The 25531-nt window shown below is 47.1% G+C and overlaps 5 protein-coding genes across 5 annotated transcripts; 3 read left to right on the forward strand and 2 right to left on the reverse strand.

The window, feature by feature from the left end:
- Positions 1-2713: 2713 nt before the first annotated feature.
- LOC128720295 (protein bride of sevenless) lies at positions 2714-5569 on the forward strand. The gene is made up of 5 exons (XM_053813956.1): positions 2714-2843; positions 2928-3374; positions 3464-4926; positions 5005-5141; positions 5181-5569. Exons 1-5 carry the CDS (start codon positions 2714-2716, stop codon positions 5344-5346), a joined length of 2343 nt encoding a protein of 780 aa, XP_053669931.1. The 3' UTR covers positions 5347-5569.
- A 1965-nt stretch (positions 5570-7534) lies between these two features.
- On the forward strand, positions 7535-9034 carry LOC128731837 (lysophospholipase-like protein 1). Its single transcript, XM_053824985.1, has 2 exons — positions 7535-7760; positions 7903-9034. Exons 1-2 carry the CDS (start codon positions 7685-7687, stop codon positions 8589-8591), a joined length of 765 nt encoding a protein of 254 aa, XP_053680960.1. The 5' UTR covers positions 7535-7684; the 3' UTR covers positions 8592-9034.
- Positions 9035-13738: 4704 nt separating this feature from the next.
- Positions 13739-16395, forward strand: LOC128731466 (hexosaminidase D). The gene is made up of 3 exons (XM_053824590.1): positions 13739-14096; positions 14211-15829; positions 15896-16395. The coding sequence occupies exons 1-3, from the start codon at positions 13739-13741 to the stop codon at positions 16058-16060; spliced, it is 2142 nt and encodes a 713-aa protein (XP_053680565.1). The 3' UTR covers positions 16061-16395.
- Positions 16396-16517: 122 nt separating this feature from the next.
- LOC128730723 (zinc finger protein 358-like) lies at positions 16518-18739 on the reverse strand. Its single transcript, XM_053823802.1, has 5 exons — positions 18496-18739; positions 18140-18423; positions 17779-18078; positions 16920-17711; positions 16518-16839 (listed from the first exon to the last, which is right to left on the reverse strand). The coding sequence occupies exons 1-5, from the start codon at positions 18737-18739 to the stop codon at positions 16531-16533; spliced, it is 1929 nt and encodes a 642-aa protein (XP_053679777.1). The 3' UTR covers positions 16518-16530.
- A 1271-nt stretch (positions 18740-20010) lies between these two features.
- On the reverse strand, positions 20011-25134 carry LOC128722030 (UDP-glucuronic acid decarboxylase 1). Its single transcript, XM_053815844.1, has 5 exons — positions 25074-25134; positions 23915-24393; positions 21248-21835; positions 20893-21159; positions 20011-20818 (listed from the first exon to the last, which is right to left on the reverse strand). Exons 1-5 carry the CDS (start codon positions 25132-25134, stop codon positions 20696-20698), a joined length of 1518 nt encoding a protein of 505 aa, XP_053671819.1. The 3' UTR covers positions 20011-20695.
- Positions 25135-25531: the final 397 nt, after the last annotated feature.

Here is a 25531-nt window from a genome sequence, read left to right on the forward strand (position 1 = left end):
AACCATTCGTCACCGTGGTCATCATTCTGTGCGTTGCGCGTGATTCGTCTTACACGTGCTGTCTGACCGTCCTTTTCTGTGTTCCTGACCGGGCTTTCGTCGGGCTAATCTGTTAAATCCAACAGCGAAGAGCGTTGCTCTAGAAACATAGCGCTAGGAGTGTCCGTTTAGGTGATTTGAACGAACTGTAGGTGTGCCCTAAAGTGTGGGCGTGTGTGTTAGAAATATTGTAACCAAAAAGTATGTATTTTCCACCAGAGTCATTTAGAGCGGCATAGTGGCATTCGTTGACAATAGATACGAAACAAACGCTCCAACAAGCAACCAGTGTCGTAAGTTAATGGTAAATTAATAGCAGTGCGCCTCGTTAGCGAAGTAATGTGAAGACAAATTGCTGCCTGATCGTGCAAAAGCGGCAAAAACGTATCTTTTTGTCTGATTTAACGTCCACAAAATCGGTGGATCGGTGTTGTGAGTGAGTGAACGTGCAAGCGGAATGTGATAACTTTAACTCTACGAAGCACTGCCTCTGTGGAATCGATTATGCTTGTCGATCGCGTACTGATCATCTAGCTGATTTGCAGCCACCATCCACGCTCACGAGTGGGCATTGTGCGTGCGTTGTGCTATCCGGCACATCAAAACGAACCCCTTCCTAGTTCGCCTGTGGCCTAATGAGCGAAAGCACCGAGTGCGCCTTGGAGTGTCGTCGAAGTGAAAATCAACACGCGCGCCATCAGCCCTTACCGAGCGCGTGGAAGCCATCTTTCCACCCCCCAACTCACCACGCGAAGGGAGTTTGATAATGGCGCGAGGAAAACGGTGGCATCGCGCGTACATTGCGTGTCTTATCGGTAAGTGGTGAAGTTTGTTTGATGTTACGCGGAACAAAAGAATCACACCCACAACGACGACGCACCTTTTCTAATCGAGCGAGCGCACGGTGGGCGTGTTTTGTTTCGACGCATGTCTTATTTAAATGTGGCTTAAATGGCTTTGTTCTTGCAATTTGACACGGGGAATTTGCGAAGCTTCTACTCGGATCTTATCGAGGCGACGAAAGTAAAACAAACAAACTGATTGGCGAATGCCCGCAGGCAAACTTGGTGTTGCGTGCTGCAAGTGGGACAATTAAATCATAAATTTATCACTTTCGTGCATCGAGCGCGGTGCAGTGAAAAAACAAAAAGGGACTGGCTAATAGTGCTAATGTGAATTCATCGAACATTAGTTCCGCTTTCCCAGACGCTAACGGACGCCGATGCTTTTTCGCAAATGCTCTGCACCGATAGATGATGCGCGATCCTGGTGCGGAAAATGCACGATCTTATCTGATCGCGTTTTACCGGCGCATAACATCTGGTTAAAAGCATCAGCAAAAGTCTCGATGCACCCAATCTCGCTAGCGATTGTCGGGCCAATAACCATACCCATCCGTCCGTTGGGTGCTCGTTTTCCCTTGTCTCGCACCAATAAACTAATGGACCGAAACGGCATCATATCATAGCAGAAGGGCGTCGTAGAAAGCGTCGGCGTCGTGTGGTAATGTGTGGCCTTTCGCGGTGCAGCGAACCAATCGACGGAAGAATCCTTTTCCCCGGGAAGCCTCCACGCCACAGCTAATGATCTGCTTGCGAAGGGCCGAAGGGGGCTTGCCCTTGTACTCGTGAACTTCTTGCCACGGTTCAGTGCCCTTCTTACGGTGTGTCCTGTCCCCTTGGTCTGAATGAACACACACACACACACACACACACACACACACACACACACACACACACACACACACACACACACAATAATGCATTAATGCGTGCCGGGGCGAGCCCGCAGAGCTGTTCCTTTGCTCAACAAATTACACCCTCGATTGAACACCGATCTCGAATGCAGCACGTGGCGAGCCAATTCCGTTGGGTTTGGCCTTTTTTTCGACGTTACTCTACTTCCTCGAGAGTCCCCTGTAAGCGCATTAAAGCATTATTTCGCCCGTGTGTTTGATTGGTTTTTCCTTCCATTTTCGATAGGCGTCCTTGTGCTCACCGTCTGCCAAGTGATACCGCTCGTCGTGGCCCAGGATGGATCACCGGAAGCCGTACCATCGTCATCGCCAGCAACTGGGACGAACGGAACGTCTACAACCCCGGCGCCTCAACCCGGAGCGATGGAACCCGCAGAACCAACCAAAGATAGTTCCACATCGGAGAGCAACTTCACGTCCGGTGAGGACGTTTCATCAAGCGACGGTTCTTCGCTTTCGGAGTCGCAGATGGACACGTCTAGCTCGCTAGAAACAGATGGCCAAAGTTCCGCCAGTTTGATCGATTCCCGTGCGTCCACGTCGGTAACGGATGACGACGGTGATGAACGAACGAGTGCACAAACCACCGTTCCGCCGGTGATGACGGATGAGAAACGGACGTCCGCAGGTCAGATGGAAACATCCACAATGGCCAGCACGATGGTGGAAGATCACGTGCAGGAAAGCACACCCAGCAATTGCACCGAGCGCCCGTTTATCGATATGTCACGCAAGGCCGGATCACAGTTCTATCGCCACCAGCGCAAGATGGCATCGACGGGTGCAACGGCCAATCTGCCGATGGCTTCGGAAGGTCAACTGCATAGTGCACGAAGTGGTGCTGGACAAGACCTGCCGGTGGTGGTGGTCGATGAGGACGCGGATGTCGAGCTGCATGCGGTCAAGTACGGCTACCGGATGTACCGGCTAGCAGGGGATCTGATGTTGACGTTGATCGTGGAAACGGATGACTTCGGAGCGACCCTTTTCACGATCGATCGCATAAACGAGCTGCGGTTGATTGCCGGTGGTGGAGATGCCAGCATAGGTGAGCTGCCTTGCCAAAACGTACGGTGTTTGTCCGTTATTGTTTACTTACGATCGATCTGTCACTTTTTGTGTCATCGTGTAGGGATCACCGTGATTCACCTGTTGAACGTGTCGCTGAGCCAACGGACGCTGCAACGCGAAGTGAACCTGCTGAAGGAGTGCTCCACGAACACGATCGGGATCTTTGTCAGCCCCCGGTTGTGGCCCGGTGTCCGGTTGTTATCGGAAACCCTGGATTACAACATCTTTCCGCTCCCGTCGACGCACGATCTGTTGTTTACGAAGGCGGCCCATCTGCTGTACGAGATGCCGTGGACAAACGGCAACTCTTCCGCCATGGTGTACTCCGGTTCGAGCGAACTGTCCAGCAGATTTAGTGCGATCTGTCGCCACGAGCATCTGTGTTTGGAGAATTACCCCAGCAGTGATATGATCTACATCATGCTTGGGTTAGATCCGGCGATCAGCTTCGCGATCAACGGCACGCTTGTGCTCGTGCTGATGGGACACGATCGGTTACATCTGTCTGGTATGTGCTGGAACAGTGGAGTCCGAGGACGAGTCTCCGCGAGTCTGCGTCGATAAAATGATCACGGCTTTTTGGCGCTCTATTTGCAGATCTACCACATGGTGCGTTCGTGATAGCGGAAACCGAACTAAACACTGCCACCCTTGGGTTGTCCTGGGCACGCTATGGAGCCAGTGTACGCGGCTCGGACGTACTCGTCACTGGCAGCTTGCTGCTGGAGGTAGCCGACCTTTTGAACCGCACCGGAACCGACTGTCGCAATGCCAGCATCGAGTGCATGAACAACTGGAAGTACCACGCGAAACGATCCGCCACGGAAGTGCTCAATCGGTTGCACCTCACCAACGCCACCCAATCGATGAAGTTCGAGTTGCGACAGAAATCGGCGGCTCCTGTGCGAACCAGCAATCTTACGGACCAACCAACCACCAAAGAGACGGACGAAGGCGAGCTGCTCAGATTGATTGCCAGCTCGAACGCGATCACCAATTACACGAGTGTGTACCAGCGCGTGTACCAAACGAACGCAAACACTCCGTCCAAGCTGGGCATGATTTTCTACTGCGCGAAAGAGTTCGAAATCCGCCATCCGGACTTCATCGAGCGCCATTACCAGCACAACCGGCCACCGGTGTATTATGGTGGTGCACCCACCGACACCGACGAGTACGCCGACATGTACTGGCAGATCAAGATGGAAGCCTGGGTCGCGGCCGGACTCACCGTGTCCTCACTGGGCATACTACTGTGTGCCGCCATACTGATCTTTCTGATCGTGCGCGTCTGCATGGACGACATCCTGGAGGGCCACCCGCTCGGAAGCATCCTGCTGCTTGTGAGCTTGATCGTACAGTTTGCAGCTTTCATCCCGTTCAGCTTCGAGTATACGGGTTACACGGCCGACCTTGCCGGACACCGATCGGACACGATGCTCACGTGGAACGCCCACTGTACGGTGAAAATATTCCTCGTGTCGATGTGCTACTGCATGACGTTCTCGTTGCTGCTGTGCCGTGCCATTATGCTCGCCTCGATCGGCAGCGAGGGTGGCTTCCTGTCGCACATCAACGGTTACATCCAGAGCGTCATCTGTGGCTTCAGCACGCTCGTCCAGCTGGGCCTCTCGACACAGCTCGTGATTGTGCTGCACGCGAACGCGCACAGCATCTCGTGCGGCGAGATCTACTACGGCCACTGGTTCTGGGCGGTGATCGCGTACGATGGTGTGCTGCTAGTGTCGCTCATCTTCCTGGCACCGTTCATATTCCGCTCGCAGCGTAACTACCGCGAAGGGTTGCTGCTCGTGACCGGATCCGTGCTGTGTCTCGTCATCTGGACGGTGTGGATACCGTTGTGCATGTTCGGGTACGAGTGGCGTGAGGCCGCAATTTCACTCGGTCTCGTTGCCACGGCACTGGCCGTGCTGGTGGGCATCATGATCCCGCGGTGCTTCCTGATGGTGCGCAGTATCGCCCGGTCGGATCTCGTGCAGGCGCTTCCTTCGCTAACATCGCTTGCCTTCGCACAGGCGAACCAGTTCATATCGGATCAGGTAAGTGCCAGCACACTCAGCAACAGGGACAGATCCGTTTCATTGCTTTCGACTGATGCTTATGCTTTCCGTTTTTAGAGCGTGTACGAATGCGTGAATCCTGCCATGCGCCAACGTTCACCGACGGACGAGAGTTTTGTCATGGATCAGGACCTGGACGAGGCGTATTCGGCTAACAGCGAAATTCCAACGTTACCTCTGCGAGGCCAGCGTCGGTTGCGCCAGGAAAACGGTACGATCACGATGAGCGCTAGCAATGGGACGATCGGGAATCACGGTGGCATGCTTGCACCGTTGGATCCGCGACACGCGGGCGGGAACGTTACCCACATAGCTCCCAGCTTCTACGGTATCTCTAACCCGTACAGCTGCACCGACTCGCTGACGTCGATTTCGCCCAACAAAATCACCCGGTTCTAGGCCTGGCGTGCCTGGTCGTCCGCGAACGTAACGTATTCTAGTCATCGAAAGGGTGGGGAAACGGATTACCCATCTTGCGCTACACTTGTTTTGCGTGTGCGTGTGCGTTTTTGCCTTTTCATTTGTCTTCACGTGACCGACAATGTTCAATTTTTTGCCGTACTGACCAACCATTTTCATTACCGTTTACTTTTTTCTTTTTAATCAGCGTTAGCTTAGCTTAGGGACTATTTATTGAGTAACTATCGAATAAAGCAAAACACACGTATTCTTAACAAAAAAAAACTGTCTTGTCTTGTGCCGGATGGCACAAAATGTTAACTTTTACTGATGACATTCTACGTTGTTCCGCAAACGTTGAGGTTGATGAGATGGTTTTTGATCACTTTGAAGGGGAATAACGATACCAGTTTGCGAAAATGGGCTCATGCTTGCTCGTGCTAACACTGCAAATGCGAGCACGCCGCTTGAGTTAGAAATTGGGCAATAAATTACCAATTTTATGAGAATCATTGAAACGCTAGCAGTGAATAATAGAATTCTGTGTTTGCGAACGCAAATGAACGCGAAAATCATCCTCGTGAAGAGCTAAAACATAGTAGCTTGCTTAACGATAAAAGTAAAATAATATGGAAAAAAATCTACACGCCTCACTTTCACGGGCAAAACGAAAATTTTTCACCTAAGTAACAGGAGAGCATACCAGCTAAGAGGTGGCAATTTTCTGCGCTGAACTTGGTCAACTGTTGTACTGCATAGCTATGTACTGCGACATTTGCAGGGTTCTTAACTTTCACCAACAGGTGGCGCTAACATGCGCAGAGAATAATATTGACCAATAGATGACGCTGTGGTGTGAAGCGCTTGAAACGTTTCAAAATTTAGATCGGGTTTTGTTTTGTGCTTATAGATGGCGCTGTTTGATTTCTTGAAATGTTTCAAAACGCTTCATTTGTTAGCGCCACCTGTTGGTGAAATTTGAAAACTTAATAAATAGTACAGTACACAGCCGTTACAGTAGCACAGTTTTGTATAACACTTGTCTCAGTTTAGTACAGAAAATTTCCACCTCTTTGCTGGTATGCTCTCCTGTTACTTTTGCGAAAAATGTTCGTTTTGCTCGTGAAACTGGAGCGCGTAGTTTTTGTTCCCCAATATTTTACTTTTTTCTTTATGCGTGCTACTATGTGTTCGCTCTTCACGATGATGACCTTTGTCTTCATATGAGCTCGCATAATCTATTGATTGCATGATTCTTTTAAAATATGTAAATTGTTAACACCTTTTTGACTAAAGCACTATGCTCGCATTTGTTCTGTTCGCGCATGTCGTTATCAGCATAAATTCGTATAAAATAATAAATTTTGAGACGGAAAGTGCTGATTAATCAGATGATGATTGCTCAGATGATGATCAGATATTCTATGTGACTAACGATATAAAATGAACAATCTAGAGCTTTATCTAGATTGAATCGAGACGTCTTCCAAGAAAAAATATTTAAAAATATATTTGCTAGATATCAGCACCAATTTTTTTATTCACGTCTTGCACACGTTTTACGCGGATGAAAAGATGCCTTTGCTTTATTGATTATACTGCCTACAGCTCTAAAGACCATCTACAACGAAAATTTCCTAATGTTTGGCCTACTGATTGCTACTGATTTTGGCCTACACCACAAACTCCAGAAATTGTCGAATGCTATCACACCTGTACGAAATATCACGTGCCTTGGAAGCCTCTATGCTCTAATAAGGTAGATTGAGTAAATCATAGTATCCAGTACTGAAAAGAGTAAGAACTGGCGTCAAATTAATCATGCTATGGTAATTTCCAATGGGATACATTCCACCGCTAAGTTAAATTACTAAGTTAGTTTGGAAAATCAGTTGTGCAGTGTAAATATAAGGCCCACAACGGGTATTTGAAAACTGACATTTGCTACGATACAAACGTCAGTTGATAGCGGATCAGCTGTGATTGTCAAAACAAAATAGATTTGTTTACTCTTTCAAAAAATCTTTAATTAATGTGCAACAAAGCTATATTTTCTTCTTGTAACAAATGCAAAAAATGTTTTGCTCGTGATAGCTAAGACTCAACGAAACACGGGACTCTGGAGCGTATCACATTCACGCGTTGAGACTACGCCAAAAAGGTGAACCGGCTCTTGTGGCGCCACAAATTGCTGAAGAACACGAAGAAGACACGTTTTCGGAGGTCGTGTGTTTATGTTCGTATCGAATTTAATTTTATTCGTTCCCGAGACATTGCCCCGGTTGGCAAGGTAGCCTGTAGCAAAGCGCTATTAAACCGACAAACTTGCCGCTCTAGCATGAGACTGATAGAGAAAGTGTTTAATCCTACGGGGAAAAAACATGCCGGAACATTAATCTTCTTACACGGCTCTGGTAAGTGTTATGTAAACACAAGCGATCCTAAAGGTCCAACAGCGTGCCACGTCGGGGTCATGGGTCAATGGGGAATGATTTAAAATTCGAATAAGTCCTTCGGCAGTAAGAATCGACATTGAGTTTAATGTTTTCCCCACAGGCGACACCGGCAACGGACTGACGGAATGGATACGCTTCCTGCTTGGACATGATCTTGAGTTCCCGCACATTAAGGTGATCATCCCAACGGCCCCGGTCCAACCATACGCGCCAATGGGAGGCGAAAACTCAAACGTGTGGTTCAACCGCAAACGCATCGAGATGGATTGCCCGGAAATTCGAACCTCGCTGGCATCTATCTACGACACCGTGAATGAAATGCTGGTCCGCGAAATGGCCGCCGGAATTCCGCTGAATCGGATCGTCGTCGGTGGGTTTTCGATGGGTGGTGCGCTTGCGATGCATACTGGGTACCATTTGAACCGGGATATAGGTGGCGTATTTGCCATTTCGTCGTTTCTCAATACCGGTAGTATCGTGTACGATTCCCTGGGCTGCATTTCACCCGATGAGAAGCTGCCGGAAATGTTAATGATGCACGGTGAGCGTGATACGTTGGTACCGATCGAGTGGGGCCAAACTTCATTCGACGAGCTAGCGAAACTTGGCGTCCGTGGACAGTTTGTGCCGCACCGTACGGCGTTGCATGAAATTAAAAAAGATCAGCTGCTACGAGTTATCGACTTTGTGCGGAAGATCATCCCGGAACCAGAGGACGATATACCGGTGGAACCAACGAAACCGGATACAACAAAGGCCAGCAAAAACATAAAAAAAGGAAAGCTATAACAGGCTGAACGTTTAGGCTGAATGATAAGGCTGCAACATGTGGTGTCCTAACACACACGCATTATACACATCTGTTATCTTCCGTAAATCAAACTGTTCCGTACTCAGTGATGCTGCATGAAATTGCGTTGTTAAATGCGGCCAAGATAAGGAAATGTTTTACGGCTAGCGGAAACGGTTCGGTAGAGGTTATTCTCATTAGGAAGTAAACAAACAACCGACGGGCGGGCCTGTTTTATAATTTGAGCATGTTTTGGTGTATCTAAAAATACGGCTGTATTATGTATGGCTAAAGTGGCTTCGTGTGGTAACTATTATTAGTATCCTCGTGGCGGCGTCCCACGATTGGCGGCTATCGTTCTAGAGTCGTTTGTTTCGATACTAAGCATAAATGAAAAAAAAAAACGAGTACAATATAGTGCAATAAACGGTGCATGGCACAGGACCACCAAAGTACATTGTTATATGATTCGGTATAGAATTGAACGGTGATAATAAAAAAAGGAACATAAAAGATTAGTTTTCTTATAATAATGTAGGAACGAATTTTCAAATTACGCCAGCCATCACATTCCGCTATTATGAATCATACAACAGCACTGATTCGATCGATCGATTCCCACAGGACGCAACCTAAGCTATCCTCATGGAAATTGCGTTTTCCAACACCCTTTTAAAGCAACCATTACGGAAGATTGTTTGAAAATGATATAGGTCAAAGTGAAATCACCAAATGGGTCACTTAATGGTTTGTCACATTCGTTTCCGCAAAAGCTGGAGCTTAGCCCGGTCATTCGGAGCGATTCATGATGAGTACACTTTAAACTGCGTGTTTTTAACTGACGAATATCACGCAACGTTAGCGGCATGTTAGTACGACCACACTGCCTTGACAACGGCCTACTTGTGCCGTCGCATTCATCGGCCCAGACATGTCGGACACGCTATTCGTCAATACGGGACATTAGTTGTCGGTTAAGCCTCGTTCCTATGGCATCTAGCAGGGCTACTCCGTCGGGCCAGGATGCAACCGAGGTTGCGACCGTAGCTTCCGATTCCATCGAAGAACATTTCGTAGCCCGTTCCGTACCGGTGCTGTTTGTTTCACAACGCGGTATGCAGTTGAGAAAGTTCCACTCCGTACTACCTTCCGGAAGTGCGGCAACGTACACGGTACAATTTTGTGATCTAGAGCGTTGGGTAGGCCAATTAAATCAGAAGTTTGGTGTTGGGTTTTGTGCCGTTAACCGCAAGCCATTTCAATGTCGTTTGAATCTCTGTAGCCACCACATCTAAAACTGGCCTCCGTAGGTCTTACTCCGGACTACTGCTCTAGCTCGGACACGACTAACTCCACTGAAAGCAATGCAGCAGGTCCGAGCGGGAATTCGGTGCGCTTTGTCGATGTTTCGATCGATAGACAGCGTGCTGCGAAGAAAGGAGGCTGAACGGACATCGCAACAACAGGTCCGTTGAATGCAAAGAATACAACTGCAGCTGGCTGAAGTGAGTATTTATGTGTTACAAATGAAATGAATGAAGAAAGTTATGTTTAAAATCATCCACTGAACCATTCGCTGAATTCCATCAATCCTTGTTTTTGCATAAGATTAAAAATCAACAACATTTCAAACTTTCCTCTGTTGCACCGATATTGCGGTGCATTTTTTCCTCGCAGTTCTAGCGCAATTTATAATATATTTTTCCGCGGCTAACGATTTCATTTTTGCCGCTCGAAAACACGCAATTAATGAGGTGTTTTAGCGCACCTGCCCAAGTTCCCATACCGTCACCGCTTTCCTTGAGGATCGTCCCAGGACCAAGGCATGCCTTGTTGAGGGGAGAAAAAAAACTTCCGCCATAGGAAAATCAGGTATCGATTCGACAGTAGGCTGAACGAAGACAGGAACCGGACGGTGTGCGTGGGATGTTAAGAGGAAAAATGGCACAAATCTAGTTCGCAATAGAACGCGGTTCATTCGTTCGATCGAATTACTTCTGCCTCACTTCGTAGCCGAGTGCTTTCGTGCTACTAATTCTGGCTCCCCCCATCTGGCTGGTCCTTCCAGAGGGACAGCAAATGCGGCTGTGTCGCGTATGGCGCACTCCCGAGACGCTTTTGTGTGTAATCCATCAATTAGACTATTCCCACGTTGAGCTGCTGGCTTGCAATCTGTGGCTCGTGAACCAACGGCTTTCGACGATGGGGTTGGGATTTTTTTCTTCTTATCGATAGCAGAAATAAAAAGCTATCCTTCATCGTCAACATAGGTGACTTCATCAGGTTGGTATCGGCAATTAAATTTGCATTCGTTGCAATCAGTCCACGGAGCAGCCGGGAAGGTGAACACCTGCTAGTTGAAATGGAGAACCATTTGGGAACGAATCAAGGCACTGCAAATATTTGAAGTGGAAGTTACCAAATGTCGCTACGTTTACTGCGCTAATTGTGCAATCCATATTTGAATGTCTTGTTATACGGAGGGAGCATTTAAACACAGCAGTTGATCAAACAATCTGCAATCAGCTTTCTCGATATGGAACATTTGATTTTTTGATAGAAATATTACGAGGAATGGTGGCGCGTGTCCTATCATTCGAAGCTTTTAATATGTCCTTATAACGCATACAGGATTATGCAAAAAAAAATCAAATTTAAGCGTTACGAGGTAATAATGCAATGAAAGAAATTCTGTGCAGATTATCTAGGGTAAATTATTTCATAGTGAAGAATTGTTTTATACATGTTGCTGATATGTTTCTAGGGATCCGCTAAGACGCGCATTCGTCATGTTACCAAACCCTGCACCAACGCGCCCGCAACGACCGGCTTCCGATGGAAAAAGGCATTGTGGAAGCTTTCCATCCTCGATGGTTCGACGGAAACATTCCCAACATAACTACGGATAGGATGGGGAGGCCGAAAGCAACACTGGCACTCGATTCGGCGCACTGGCGCAACTCTGCGTGTGGATGCTGTGTGCCGGACCGGCAGGAAAATTGGAGGGGGCTTTAAAACTCCGCATTCACCTCGAGGATGAGCTTACTCGGTGGCCGATAGTGCTGTTGAAAGCATCAACTCGTCGTCCACCCATAACAACAGGACATCGAACGAGCTGCTCAGTCCTTTGGCGTTTTGTTGCCAAAGCGTTCGAGAAGGAAGGTGCTAGAAAATGCTGAACTAATAGTGCCGTGTCGTGAACTTTGCCTTGGAATCAGTGAATGATAAATGTTGGACACGCAAAGAGCCGGTGCCCAAGGGTTTCTCAATAAGCAGTACCTAGCCGAACGAGCAATTGCGGTTTGATAAAAATGTAGACCAAACAAAGCCCAGGGTCTCCAAAAATGAGCAACAGCGCAAGCGAGTCCTTATGGGTGTAACAGTGAAGTAGTTCATCTGTACCGCGGCCAGTTAATCAGTTGGAAATATCTCACAAAATACCAAGTGCACCTCCACAAACCAGCTCGTGCAAAGGGACAGGTTGAAGGACACACCATTACACCGCTGCCAGCAAAAAGCACACGGCAGAAAAGGGCGCTCCAGTCGCATCGGTCGGGTGAGTTAACGGGGTTGTTTATTTTGCACCAAAGAAGGACACATCACGAAACTGCAGATGCTCTGTTTCTCTCACCGTGCGTGAGGGTTGTGTATCCTTTGGATGGTTATTGAATGCGCCAGTCCGGCTGGTTGATAAATTGGCGGTATGAGTGCTCCACCGAAGCCCATCAATAATTAATCCGCAACCATCCTTCGGTTGACTTAATCATCTCTTGGCACCATCATAGGGTTAATTGAATCGGACGGCCAATTAGCCTGGCCAGAGCTGTCGAAGTCGATGGGAGCGAGGGGTCGAGCTTACTATATCCGATAGGGATGAGCTTTTCGGTTGTTTATCCAAAACTATTGTGTGTGGCAATTAAAATGACGAACTCGTAAAAGTAAACCTTAATGTAACACCCATTTATTAGGCTATTTAGGAAATATCTTCAAGTAGTTTGTGAAAAGTAAGAGAAAATTTAGTATTAAAATTACATAATGGATTTCATGAATGCAAAAAGGAATGTAGTTAAAAATAAAATGAGATAGAAATCGATAGATAAACACTGATAAATACTTAAAAGGCAAAAACTCTTTTCAGAATTATTCACAATTTAAGAATGTCGAGATCTGAATCAATGATGTTTATAGCCCCACAACCAAAGGATTTTCTCCTAAACATTATAGTTTGATTTGCGATTTATTTATTTTTGATTTTCTATTAAGTATGATATATTTATTTTTCACTCCAATCAAGGACGGTTGGTTCCTCATTTGAGCTCCTGTTTCTGTATTTTGCTCCTTTTGGTACCACGTGTTCAGATTCAGTTGGCTGGAACATGAGCTGGGACAAAATTTGGAACTCTTGCAAGAATCTTGTTTTGCGGTTCGTACTCGTGCGTGTGTATTTAAACGTACATTTTTTTCGATGTAAAAGCATACCGCTTGAAATTCCTCCCGTCCTTAACACAGTTGCTTCTTGAAAGGCCATTCTTAGGTGCTTTGATGTTGATGCTTCTTTGCTTAATTTTCCACGTCGCAGGTCTCACTGCCGCAAACTTCATGCCGACAAATTCGCATACTTTTTCAAATACCCAATAAACACATTCGCTCCTGTCCTTCTTTGGCAAACTGCAGCCTTGCAATTATCTTGGCGATTCCCGGACGCCGAATGGCGTTCATCAGTTGCGAGCATAGCTATATCGTCGTATTTTTTTCTTCGAATTCCCAAACACATTTTTGCACGTTTTTGTGCGGCTCTGGAGCGGTGCAACAAATTGAAAAAAACACATACGGAGCGGGAACCATGTTCGGAAACGAGAGCAAAACATGCGGTACGATTTCGCTCATAAATTATGCATGTTTGAGTGTCGATTTGTGCTAAATCAAAACGTTCTTTTTCATTCCCCCACAACACGTGAAATGATTCCAAGGTGCATGCTTTGTTGTCGAATTTTGCAATCATTCCACCAGACATTCCCGGCCAAACCAAAAGCAACGAAAGTAACAAATTTCATCTTGTCCGGGCACCCGATGCTCGTCCTGCAGGTTAGCACGCTGGTCACGCGTTTGCGCGCGATACGCAGCGCGAGGTGCAAAGGAAACCGCGATGCATTCCCGCGTGTTGATGGTTTGCTGGCGGCGGAAGCTGTTTTTCCTCGGCGCCGGCTTGCTCTCTCTGCTAGCCCTGTGGTTTTGGGGCTTCCTCTACACGACGCACATCACCGAGGATGGCGGAAAGATCGTCTCCGTGCGGGAGCTAATGCTTGGCAGTTCACGTGGACGCCACCACGAGGGCCTTCTGCAGCGGTTGGGTTTCCACGAGCGAACCCAACCCATCGTCGCAGATGGAGACGCCACGTTCACCGGTGGGCAAGGATCCGGTGATCCGATGGATGGAGAAGAAGGTGGTGTCAAATTCGTGAAGCCAACGTTAGATGGATCGCATTCGCTGCGATCAGCAAAGGGTAGGCCATGACATTTGCAAACGCGAGCAAGCTTTAACACTTTAAACAACCAACGCCTACGACGAGGTATTACAACCTGCCATTTTTCTGTCACCATGGTTCCCTTACTTGCAGGTCGGTATACGAGCGGTTGGGATACGATAATGCAAGATCGAGCGGACGAAAGCAGGACACGCGAGACTAACCAGCAACAGCATCATCAGCATGCTAACGAGGCAGGTTCCCGTCCAGGACAGCGGCATATTTCTGACGAAATGCGTATGGCAGTTGAGCGACAAAGCCACTACGAGCATGAACTTAAACGAATGGGCGTCCCGGTGATCGCCGGGCTTGGTCCGGGTGGAAAAGGTACCCCACCAGCTCAACGACTGGTACACTTCGACCTGAAAGGTGCGCCCCCGAAAGTGTCCTATCTTCGGCGGATTTTGCCCATCTTGAAGACGCTGGGTGCGACCGGTATCCTGCTCGAGTACGAGGACATGTTCCCGTACGGTGGCTCACTCAGCCCATTAGCCGCCCGGAATGCCTATAACCGCGACGAGCTGCTGGAACTGCTGAAGACCGCCTTCGCGCTTGGATTGAGCGTGATTCCGTTGGTGCAAACCTTTGGCCATTTGGAGTACGCACTGAAGCTGAAAGAGTTCGCACATTTGCGCGAGGTTGAGGACTCCCCGCAGGCGTTATGTCCCAGCTACAACGCTTCGTTGACGTTTGTGGAAGAGCTGTTGACGCAGGTGATCGAATACCATACGCCCGGTTCGAACACGAACCTGCTGCACCGGGAGGACATTGAGCGATTGACACCGAAGCTGACGCACGTCCATATCGGTTGTGATGAGGTCTACCGGTTGGCTGAGTGTCCGCGCTGTCGGCATCGGGTCAAGGAGCAGCTGTTCCTCGATCACGTGTACAACGTGGCAACGATCGTGCGTCGGCGCTGGCCACATCTGCGTGTCATCATCTGGGATGATATGCTGCGTCACGTTGCCACCGATGTCCTGCAAGCGTCCGGCATCGGGAAGCTAGTCGAGCCCATGATCTGGGTGTACGCGGAGGACATTTATAAGTTCGTCCAGTCGGCCACCTGGGAGAAGTACGCGTCCGTCTTTAGTACGGCGTGGGCCGCGTCAGCCTTCAAGGGTGCCCACGGCGAAGGCTTACTTCTGCCTCCGATCCGTCGGCATCTGGAGAACACGCTTCGGTGGCTTGCGGTAATGCAGGGTGAGGGCAGCCGATTCACGCACGGTCTGCAGGGACTGGCCCTAACAGGCTGGCAGCGCTACGACCACTTTGCGATCCTCTGTGAACTGCTACCAACCGCGCTGCCCAGTTTGGCCGTGTGTCTGTCGACCGCCGCAAAGGGATACTTCGACGTAAGCGCAAAGACGAACCCGATACTGAGCAGTCTGACGTGCCCGGAACCGACCGGAGAGCACCACGCTTGGTTGGAGCTGCACAAAGACTCGTTGATGGTGACGTTCTCACGCTGCATGTTCCCCGGCAGTATGATCTACCGCTTCATGTTGCGTTTGACGACCGTTATGGCCGAAACGGGCGAGTACAGTGAGGCGATCCGCCAGCGGCGCGGATGGCTGACGGACTACAACATACGGCACAACTTCAGCAGTGCAGCACGGGTGGACGATTTGCTGGGCGACAACTATCGTCTGCTGAATTCGGTCTCGAATCTCGCTCGCACCGCGGCCTCTACCCTAGCAGACGCGTACGACCACGTGAGTATGCTGGGTCCTATTCAAGCGTGGCCAACACACGCCAAAGATTTGTTTGTGTTCTTCCAGTGGACATGGGGTGAGTTTATCGAGCAGCGCATTTTCCCCATGATGGAGGAGCTCAAGCGTTTGGAACGGGCCGGAAAAGGACTAAGCAAGCGGCGGGTTTGGCCACAGCGCCCGCTACCCTATCTGAAGCCGTTCGAGGTGCTCGATATCGACGAGAAAACCTAGCTACGCGAGTACGCCAAGATTCCCGTGCTGAACCGCTAGCTCATTCGATTAGACTTTTAGAAAAATTGCGTCTTAACCGGGTTTTTGGAATTTTGACGCATTTTAGCACCGACCCCGGCGTTAGGTTATTATTATAAACGAGCTTCTCGTAACCCATTTTTGGCTTTGCTCCGTTTCGTATACGATCGGCCACATACACACAGATCGATCAGCCACATACACGAGATCGAAAGCAAAGTGGTCATCGTCGCCGTGGTCATCATAATCGTCGTCATACTGCCCAACAAGAAGACTGACAGCCTTGCAGAGTGTTAGGCGTGGGTGAACGAAAGTTAAAGCGCTAGAAGTAGCTGCAAGTAGGCTTGCAAACAAAAGTAAACGATCACGGAAACGTGTTGAACGAAGATGGTGTTTTAGTGGCTCGCAACGACGATAAACTTTATTCACTTTTGTATACCGACCACCGGCCACTACCGATCGTGTTCTGGCTTGCTTGGCATGACGATGGGCAGCCTTTCCTCCTTAGCAGGTTGCTTTTTTTGCACCGCAACGTCGTGTGTCCTTCGGTGCACTTGCAGGGGCGTAGATTGCGAGAACGTTTGGCCGCACACATCACAGCTGTAAGGACGTTCCTTCGTGTGTGTCCGCCGATGCCAGTCCAATGCGCCGCGACGTGCGTACGCCTTGCCGCAAATATCACAGACGAGTGGTTTTTCTCCTGTGTGGATCGTCATGTGCACCGCGAGGTCTTTGCGCGTGACATGGCCCTTGGCGCATATCTTCGAGAAGGAAAAATCCCCACGTGAAAAAAAAGGTGAATGAGTTTCTCCGTTGGCGTGCCGTACGATTTGTTACTCACCTCGCACACAAACGATCGTTCGTTTCGATGAATTCTCATGTGCACGGTCAGGTAGCTTTTGGACGTGTAGCATTTTCCGCACTCCGTGCATGGGTACCGCGTGGCGGCCTGATGTGGCTCACCGTGAGCCTGCTGTATATGCGCCTGCAACAGGGCGTTCTTCGTGTACTGCTTATCACAGAGCTCGCAGGCGAACGGTTTCACCCCTAGGTGGCGATTTTTGTGGTCGATCAGAGCCTGCTTCGATTTAAACGATTGCCCGCACGGTATGCACTGAAATTTACGTTCGGTGCTGTGCGCACGCCGATGTGCTGACAAGTAGCTCCGGTGCTGGAACCCTTTCGCGCAAATGTCGCACGAGTACTCGAAACTGTTGGTGTGCCGCGCCAGGTGTTCCTCGAGCCCGATACGAGATTTGAACGCTTTCGCGCATCCTTCAAACGTGCATTTGAACGGTGCCAGCCGGAGGTGTGTGTTCCGATGTATGCTCAACTTTTGGCGTGTGCGAAACGTTTTGTAGCACAGCTCGCACGTTTTGTCGTTCAACGGTTGTGGGTTAGGTTCGGTTCCATCGACGGCATTGCTCGTTGCAGCGGTAGCCTCAATTTCTTCGTACGGGATAGTCGTTGGAGAATCTTGGTATGGCTCATTTGGCTGCTGTGCGTCAAGTTGACTGGTTGGCAAATCGATTTCCCTCGGCAAAGCGGGACTTATGCTTGTTGGTTGAACTTTTTGGAGGGTCGCACTGAACCCATCCTCAATTATCTCTCGCACTTGTGCTACCGAAACAGGCTGCAAATGGAAAGGTATCGAGAGGCTATAATACAAAACCACTGATATGCAGCCAAATGGAAAGTACCGATTCGTTGCCGTCATTCAATGTTCCCGTCGGAATGCCGACAAAATCATCATAGCCCATATCATCGTCCGGTTCGCTGATGCCGCTGACGACGTCCTTAGCAGTCGTTGCGGACAGTGAGTCGTATGCATTGAAACATTCGTCGCTGGCGGGTTCTGTCTGCTGGCAAACGACATTCCTCGGATCTGCCGCGGTGTGATAAATGTACGACGGTTCCGGACATTCTTGCTGTGCTGCTGCATGTTGCCTAGCATGTTTCTCCCCCCTTGACGGTATCGAAATTTCCAGCTCGTGTTTAATCTTTTAATAGGAAAGTACGTTTCAGAAGCAACATCATAGCCTAAACCGGTCAGTAAATTACCCCTAGCTCCTCATCGTTTGCCGTAAAATCAAGATCATCCTTTTGCAAACTCTGAATAATATCATCGTAATCCTTGCAGAGCTGATTCTTTTCTGTTTCATCCATCATAAACTCGTTTCCGGAAAAGTTAATATCGGCCAGCTCGTTGCTCGTGTGAGCCGACTGGTCCGACTGTGTTTGTTGTTCAATTTGCATTTCGTACGCGGTACTAACAGGCCCTGCAGCTGATTCCGGCGGTATCTTGCTCGAGCAGGGTATAGACGGTTGATAGTACAGTACGAGTCCTGCAAATGCACGAAGGAAATTTAAGAATATTTCTTCAACTGAATATATTTTCAAACTGCTACTACACTTACCATTGTAGTACTCCTGGCTTTTGAGGCTCTGTTGACGGAAAGTGTAAAATAGATCTAGCTTGTACACGCACTCATTGCAAATAAATTTCGAAAAATAGCTCGGCTCGGTATCGGTTACATCGATCGATAGGCATTCTCGGAGGATTTGCGGTAAACTCTGCTGTACACCGCTCGGGGAGGTGATGTACATTCCGAACAATTCTTCACACTTTATCAAGCACAGCCGGCATAGCACGTTGTTCATCCTTGTCAGCCCATAAGATCTGTGTTACACTTGAGATCACTACTACTGGTAATACTGTGGAAAAAATGTTTGCTTAACTAAAAGGATATATGATTTTTGAAATAGAGAACTCCAAAGTTGTATATGCTGAAGTAATGATAAGCATGGAAAAGCCATATCACTTTTAGGTTGGTTTTTGACGAGCACTGTTATAATATCGCCAAATTACCACCATCTGACGAGGAAAGTCATCCTGGCCTGAGTACTTGCCACAGCATAGGGTTCCAGTCCAAAAAATCTTTTAGGAATAACATCATACTCAATGATGTCCTTTCCACTCTCATTTTCACAGACCGACGATCGGCGTCTAATGCAGACATACTGTCGATTGTTTAGTTGGCAATAGTAAGTTGTTTGCTGGCAGAAGTATTTCGAAGCGGCACAACGGAAATAGCAATAGAATAGCTGAATTGATCAAAAACAAAACTAATTTAAGGTAAACAATAACATCTGAACTTCAACACAGCAGTCTGCTTCGCATCACAATCTTAATTCATATAACCCACATCACATGTCGGATTACCGTTGAAATCATGTATTCATTTAATACTGTAATCCAAGCAGTAAACAGCAGAATCAGTTAAGTATTCATTAGAATTAATGAAACAAATTACCAATAACAAAATCCACCAAAACAATTGCGTATACACACTTGTTGACGTTAAAAACGTCAAATGAGCTCTTCATGGAGAAGCATTTAAATTTCACTTTTGTCAAATGTTCACAACCGTTGATTTATTCTAATCATTCTGTTCTATTTGCAAGGTATCATGTACAATTACAATTACACAACAATTACAGATTATCGTAATGCATAAATGTTCATAATGTTGATGATATTTTACCTTTGAACATGGGTGGCCAAACTTGACGGTTAGAATTGTCTAATGTTACAGGGATGTTGGTATTTTTACCCAACTATTCCGGTTTATCGCTGTCGAAACCAATCCAAATTACTAAAACACGTCGACTATCCTTTACCCAGCTCACAAAAACATTTACTTTACATTACTGCTTATCGGTTCTCCAAAGTGTGTACGAATACGATACTTCGTCAAACGGTATTTAATGATTGTGGTTTTCCCCGGCTTAACATCTGCTAGGATTTTTGGATTATAATTTTTCCTGGCTGTATTCCAGTACAAGATAAAGCCATTCGGGAAATATTTAACAAAATTAGGTACAACATAATATATTTAATGTTAGGTCATAGCGATTATTTTATTGCTCTAATCAAATACATATTTAACAGATTCTGTTTTTTCTAGCACCGAAGAGGCAGAAAGCCAACTCAAAATGCAATTCATGTTTCATATTTCACAAAAAAAACCGGACTAGATAGTATTTACATTAAAAAACAACACATGGTCTTTAAAAAGAGCAACTTATTCATTCCTTTCACATGTGAGATAACATTCGAGGTCTGTTTGTTCAGAAAGAGAATCGTTTGATTGTACCTTGAAAAACTACAGAAATTCGCTTCTCTAGATATTTTAATCTTAACGTGAGGAAATTTGTGCGACAGTAGGCATTTCAATGTAAAAGGATACATTTGAAGATGTTATAACTTTGCTGCTGATTCAAACGTGTATAACTATCTGTCTGAAGTTTTTTCACGACGAACAGCAGCACCAGTTGTTCTGAAGATGAAATTACTCGAACGGATACGCCGCATGTAGTCGGGAACGAAATAATTTACTCTTTTGCCAAACAATATTCCAAACCACTTATTGCACACGCTGTTTAATGCAGACATTTTCACCAATCGACCCATGTTTCAGTATCTACAATGTGGAAGCAAAACCTTCCCCGCCTCGGGTTGACTTTTACAGGATGTCTGACTGTAAAAAAACTGGAAGGATTAAATCTCACGTATCCAGGTCAGAGGCCCTTATCCGGATCGCACTCCACAAACGATCAAAGCAGGCTGTGGAACTCTGTCGTTTCGGGTACAAATATGTTCCGTTGCGAATGGTTCGAACGTGCTAGCTCCTTTCGGAAGTAGTCGATCGTTTTCATGAGCCCATCTTGCAGGGGAACCTAAGAGATGAATGTGAAATAAAAAAAGGAAAAACATTACACACCGAGCCCTGGAACTGCAATACTGTACTGACCCTCGGCTCCCAGTTTATGTGTTTCTTTGCACGCGAAATGTCTGGCTTTCGACGCTGGGGATCGTCCTCGACGGCTGGAAGCTCGATGATTTTGCTCTTGCAGCCCACCAGGTCGCGTATGATCTCGGCAAAGTCCTGGATCGTGCGTTCAACCGGATTACCCAAATTCACAGGCTGCGTGTAGTTGGATGCCATCAGTGACACCAGTCCATCGACCAGGTCCGATACGTACTGGAACGAACGCGTTTGTTTACCGCTTCCGTAGATCTATAGTAAATGAAATTTTTTTTAATGAAATCCAAAGGCTAGAGCTAGAGGTTTTCTGTATTATACATTACTTCAGCAACACACCTACCGTAATGGACTGATTCTGCAGCGCCTGGATGATAAAGTTAGACACAACACGCCCATCGTTCATGTGCATTCGCGGCCCGTAGGTGTTGAATATCCGCGCTACGCGAACGTTCACTTTCTCCTGCTTGGCGTAGGCGTAGCTGAGCGTTTCTGATACGCGTTTGCCCTCGTCATAGCAGGCCCGTGGTCCAATCGGGTTGACATGACCCCAGTAGGTTTCGGGTTGCGGATGAACGTCAGGATCTCCGTACACTTCGGACGTACTGGCAATCAGCACCTTGGCGCCGACGCGCTTCGCCAATCCGAGCACGTTGATCGTACCGAGCGTGTTGGTTTTGATCGTCTTAACCGGATTGTACATGTAGTGCGGTGGGCTGGCCGGGCTAGCCAGGTGGTAGATCTCATCCACCTCGATGAACAACGGGTTCACGATGTCGTGGTGGATCAGCTCGAAGTTTTCGTGGCCCAGCCAATGTTCGACGTTGCGCTTCCGGCCCGTGAAAAAGTTGTCCGCCACAATCACCTCGTGGCCTTGCATCATGAGGTAATCGACCAGGTGCGATCCGACAAAACCGGCCCCGCCCGTTATCTGTGGAAAGTGAGAGCGATCAAACTCATGACAGGGGGAGTGTGTTGGTAGAGTGATGCCATACATTATTCATGAATTTCTCTTTCGCCAAACGGCCACGCGCCGTTGACATTAACCTTGCCGGATAGAGACTCGGCGATCGACAAGACACGAGACAGTTCGACGTGATGTATGGTTGTCGTTAAATCGTTTGTAGAACCGATCACCACTGATCGAGGTGGATTGATCGACGCATAATCAACGCTTTTTATACAAATAAACACACCCGTAGCCTAACACGTTGGACAAGCAAAATTAGCATTATAAAGGGGAGAAGCATCTGAACGTTACTAACATCAGGTTGGTATCCATTTGGTTTTAATTATGCAATAAAATCCTGGAGTGCCTTTTACCCTGTCGTATCTACCACCATGTATTGTATTTATTGACCTTCTAGCCTACTTTCGTAAAGTACGTCATCAATTATCAATCAATCATCAATTATTTTTGAACAACATTTCATCCATTTCAAATAATAATAAATCATACTATTATTTATGATTAGTAATAAACGCGGCTTTGCTCAGAGCTAGGAATGCTCTTAGGTTGTGCTATGTTATGGTATGCTGTCTAAAAAAAGATCTAATATTTGATAGTCATTTGTCTTATAATATTATCTTGAATTAACGAATGGAATCATACGGTGATTAAATGCAAAAAGCTTTTACGTCAACCATGGTTCGTTTGAAAATTGTGTTTACGATGACCATTAAGTGTAGCTTAAACTCACTACTATACCATTTGCGTAAGCAACGCGGGGAATGAAAGTGCAAAAAAAAAGTTAGCCACTTTTTGCAATGCTGAACAGCTTCCAAAAAGAATACTTTTAATGCATTTTTAAACCGTGAAATGACATGCGCAATAGAATTGGAATGTTGCCTTATAATGAAATTAAAAAAAACCTTACGTCTTGCGCAATTTTACTGTTCCTACCCCGGGGCAGGGGACAACGGATTTTAAATGGACGATAAAATCACCATCTGTTGTGGGATGAAATTACCACCACAAGCTTATTAAAACCCTTGAAAAATCTCTAGCCATTTAATGATCGATCGAAATATCGATATACTAGATTGGTGCGTGATCGTGAACGGTAGTAGAAAGAGCCCATTAAGCCAAGCATGACACGGCAAGTAAAGCGAACCCGCGCTGCCAGCGGTAACGTGTCGTCCCCAAAGGCGACAGGGGCCTCTCGAATGGAAGGAAAAACGTTTGCGAGCGAACATTCCAAACGGCTCGATTCCCGATGTGGTGCAACGCGAGTAGTGGCTCGCAGTGAAGAAAAGATCACCGAGATGGTGACTGTTGTGTACACAGGCCAGTATTACGGTGCTGGGGAATTTCGTGTGCCTCACATGTGCCCGTCATGCCCGAGCACAATTATGCTCCAAACTTTTGGCTGTCGATTGCGTAACGGCAACGGCCAACGACAGTGGCAATGGATGTTTCGATGGTTTCAGCAAACTACGCTCCGAAAAATGACGAATCGCTTCATCGCCTCGGCCAACGCCTTTCCATCGTTTCGTTCGTTTTTTCAAGTGGCGCCAAAGTTTGTCCAGCCCGTTCAATCGGAAACCTTCCCCACATGCTTCGGCGGCCACGTGTTGCATTGGGTCGTTCCTTCATTTTGTTCTTGCACGCGGTAGAGTTTGGGTAAATATTGTTACAAAAGTTAGCATTCCAGTGAAGTGGTATTCCAAACGCTTCCATCGGTGAAGCGAGGTTTAAATCGAAATACACATATTTGCACAGCCATTGCACACGGGTGGACGAAAGGTCAAATTTATGCCATCGGTTGATGGTAAGGTAATTAAAATGTACAGTCACAAAGCGTCACTTCGAGATTCTGATACATCTTGCTATCGTATTGCGTTGCAATGGAATTTTATAAAATAATACTATCGAATGTTGTTACAATAGCATTCAAGTCTCCGGAACATGATGGTAGGGAAGTAATGCTTTCGGAAAGTAATGCATCCAAGCACATTTTGTGTACACGTAATAAATGCCCGCATATGGTTTAGCTTAACGTGCACTTACCAGTATCCGTTTGCGATTTTTGTAGTTTAAAAATGTAACATCGGGATATTTTCGTGGGATTCGGCCTTCGAGCTCCTGTATTTTCCGTTCGAGCTCCAGAATCTGTCGCTTAGCCTCGTGCAGCTCGTTCAGGCGGGTCTCACGTTCGGCCTCGGCTTCCTCCAATGGCGCAAATCCCGCATTTGCACCCTTCCGAACCGGCTGTCGATGGAGTTGCTTCAGCATCCGTACATCGTCGTTCGCCACCGACCAACGGGGCTCTTCCACTTTTTCGCCACCTCCGTCGTCAATGCTGTTGTGTTGCTTGAGATCTGGTCGACGGTTGACTGCGGGAAACATGAGTCCGACTCGTTCATTTTCCGGCCCGGCAGCAGCCACGTTATCAACACTGACGACACTGTTATCACCGTCATCGTAGGCTACACCGTAATGTTGCACCCCGTTAGTCGGACTGCCCCATGATTTGTACAAACAAATCACTGCAGAAAACAGCCGAAACATCGAACGGCAGCGAACAAAGGAGACGGAAATGAAGCGTAAGAAAAGTTGCAATTAGCGCTACAAATGCATCTAATTGATTGTTCAAGGAACATTGCGTAGGTTCATCAGTGCACCCTGTGTGGCGCGGATGAAGAATATACAAATCGGTTTGCAACCATGGTAACCATCGGTTACGCATAAGCCTATCTACACTGAAAGAATACACTCTCAGTGGGTTAAACTATGTGGAACCAGCACTTATCGAAAAATTGCACTAAATCGACACACAATTTGACTCCACCAACATAAATTCTTAGAAATAATAAAAATTAATATCAATTTCGTAAAATTTGAAACTTGCGCCTTCGTTTTCCACCACCGAAGCGAACGCGGACTTAGCTGTAACTTCAAACATAAACATCAACACTACACTGAATATGCAATTGACCGTGGATTACTAATCTTATTTTTATATTGTAAAGAAGCGAAATTATCTGCGAACGTGTTTCTTGCATACGACAAACCCATAGTAAAAACGCACAACAATTAGAGTTCTTCCCCAAGATTGCTGCCAAAATAACAGAAGCTTTTCGTACAGGACGTAGTACCGATTCCCACAAACGTACATCGTTGTACCACTTTCGATGTTCACGGGCACCGACTTCAAGCGCAAACCTACCAAGCACGATCGTCACTCCGAACGCCAGGAACTGCTTCATCTTTCTCTTTGAAAACACCATAGTCGCTGGGCGGTTAGGGGTAGATTTTGTCCGAAAAGTTACACCGCTCGCGGGAGTCGAGCCACTTTCTTGCTCCGCTGTTTTGACATGTTTATTTTGTCATTGCCATCTAGTGTCAAACACGCGAACGCACGGTAGTAGTGGTGCACCACGGTATGGGGCAGTAGACGAAAGCGAGAGAGAGATGATAGCTTTGTTGCAAAGGGCAAATGTATGAACGAGACACAATATCAAACAAAGATCAGCTGCTCAACGATGCGAGAGAGAAAATGAGCAGGGGTTTTCAGCCACACTAGATAACTGGTTGACCTACCGATGGACTATTTGCATTAAATGATCTCCGGCTAGTTTGCATTAAAAAAGCTCTAATACGTAAAACAAGCAAACTCACACATGC

This window comes from Anopheles nili, chromosome 2 (genome assembly GCF_943737925.1).
Source record: "Anopheles nili chromosome 2, idAnoNiliSN_F5_01, whole genome shotgun sequence".
NCBI lineage: Eukaryota > Metazoa > Arthropoda > Insecta > Diptera > Culicidae > Anopheles > Anopheles nili.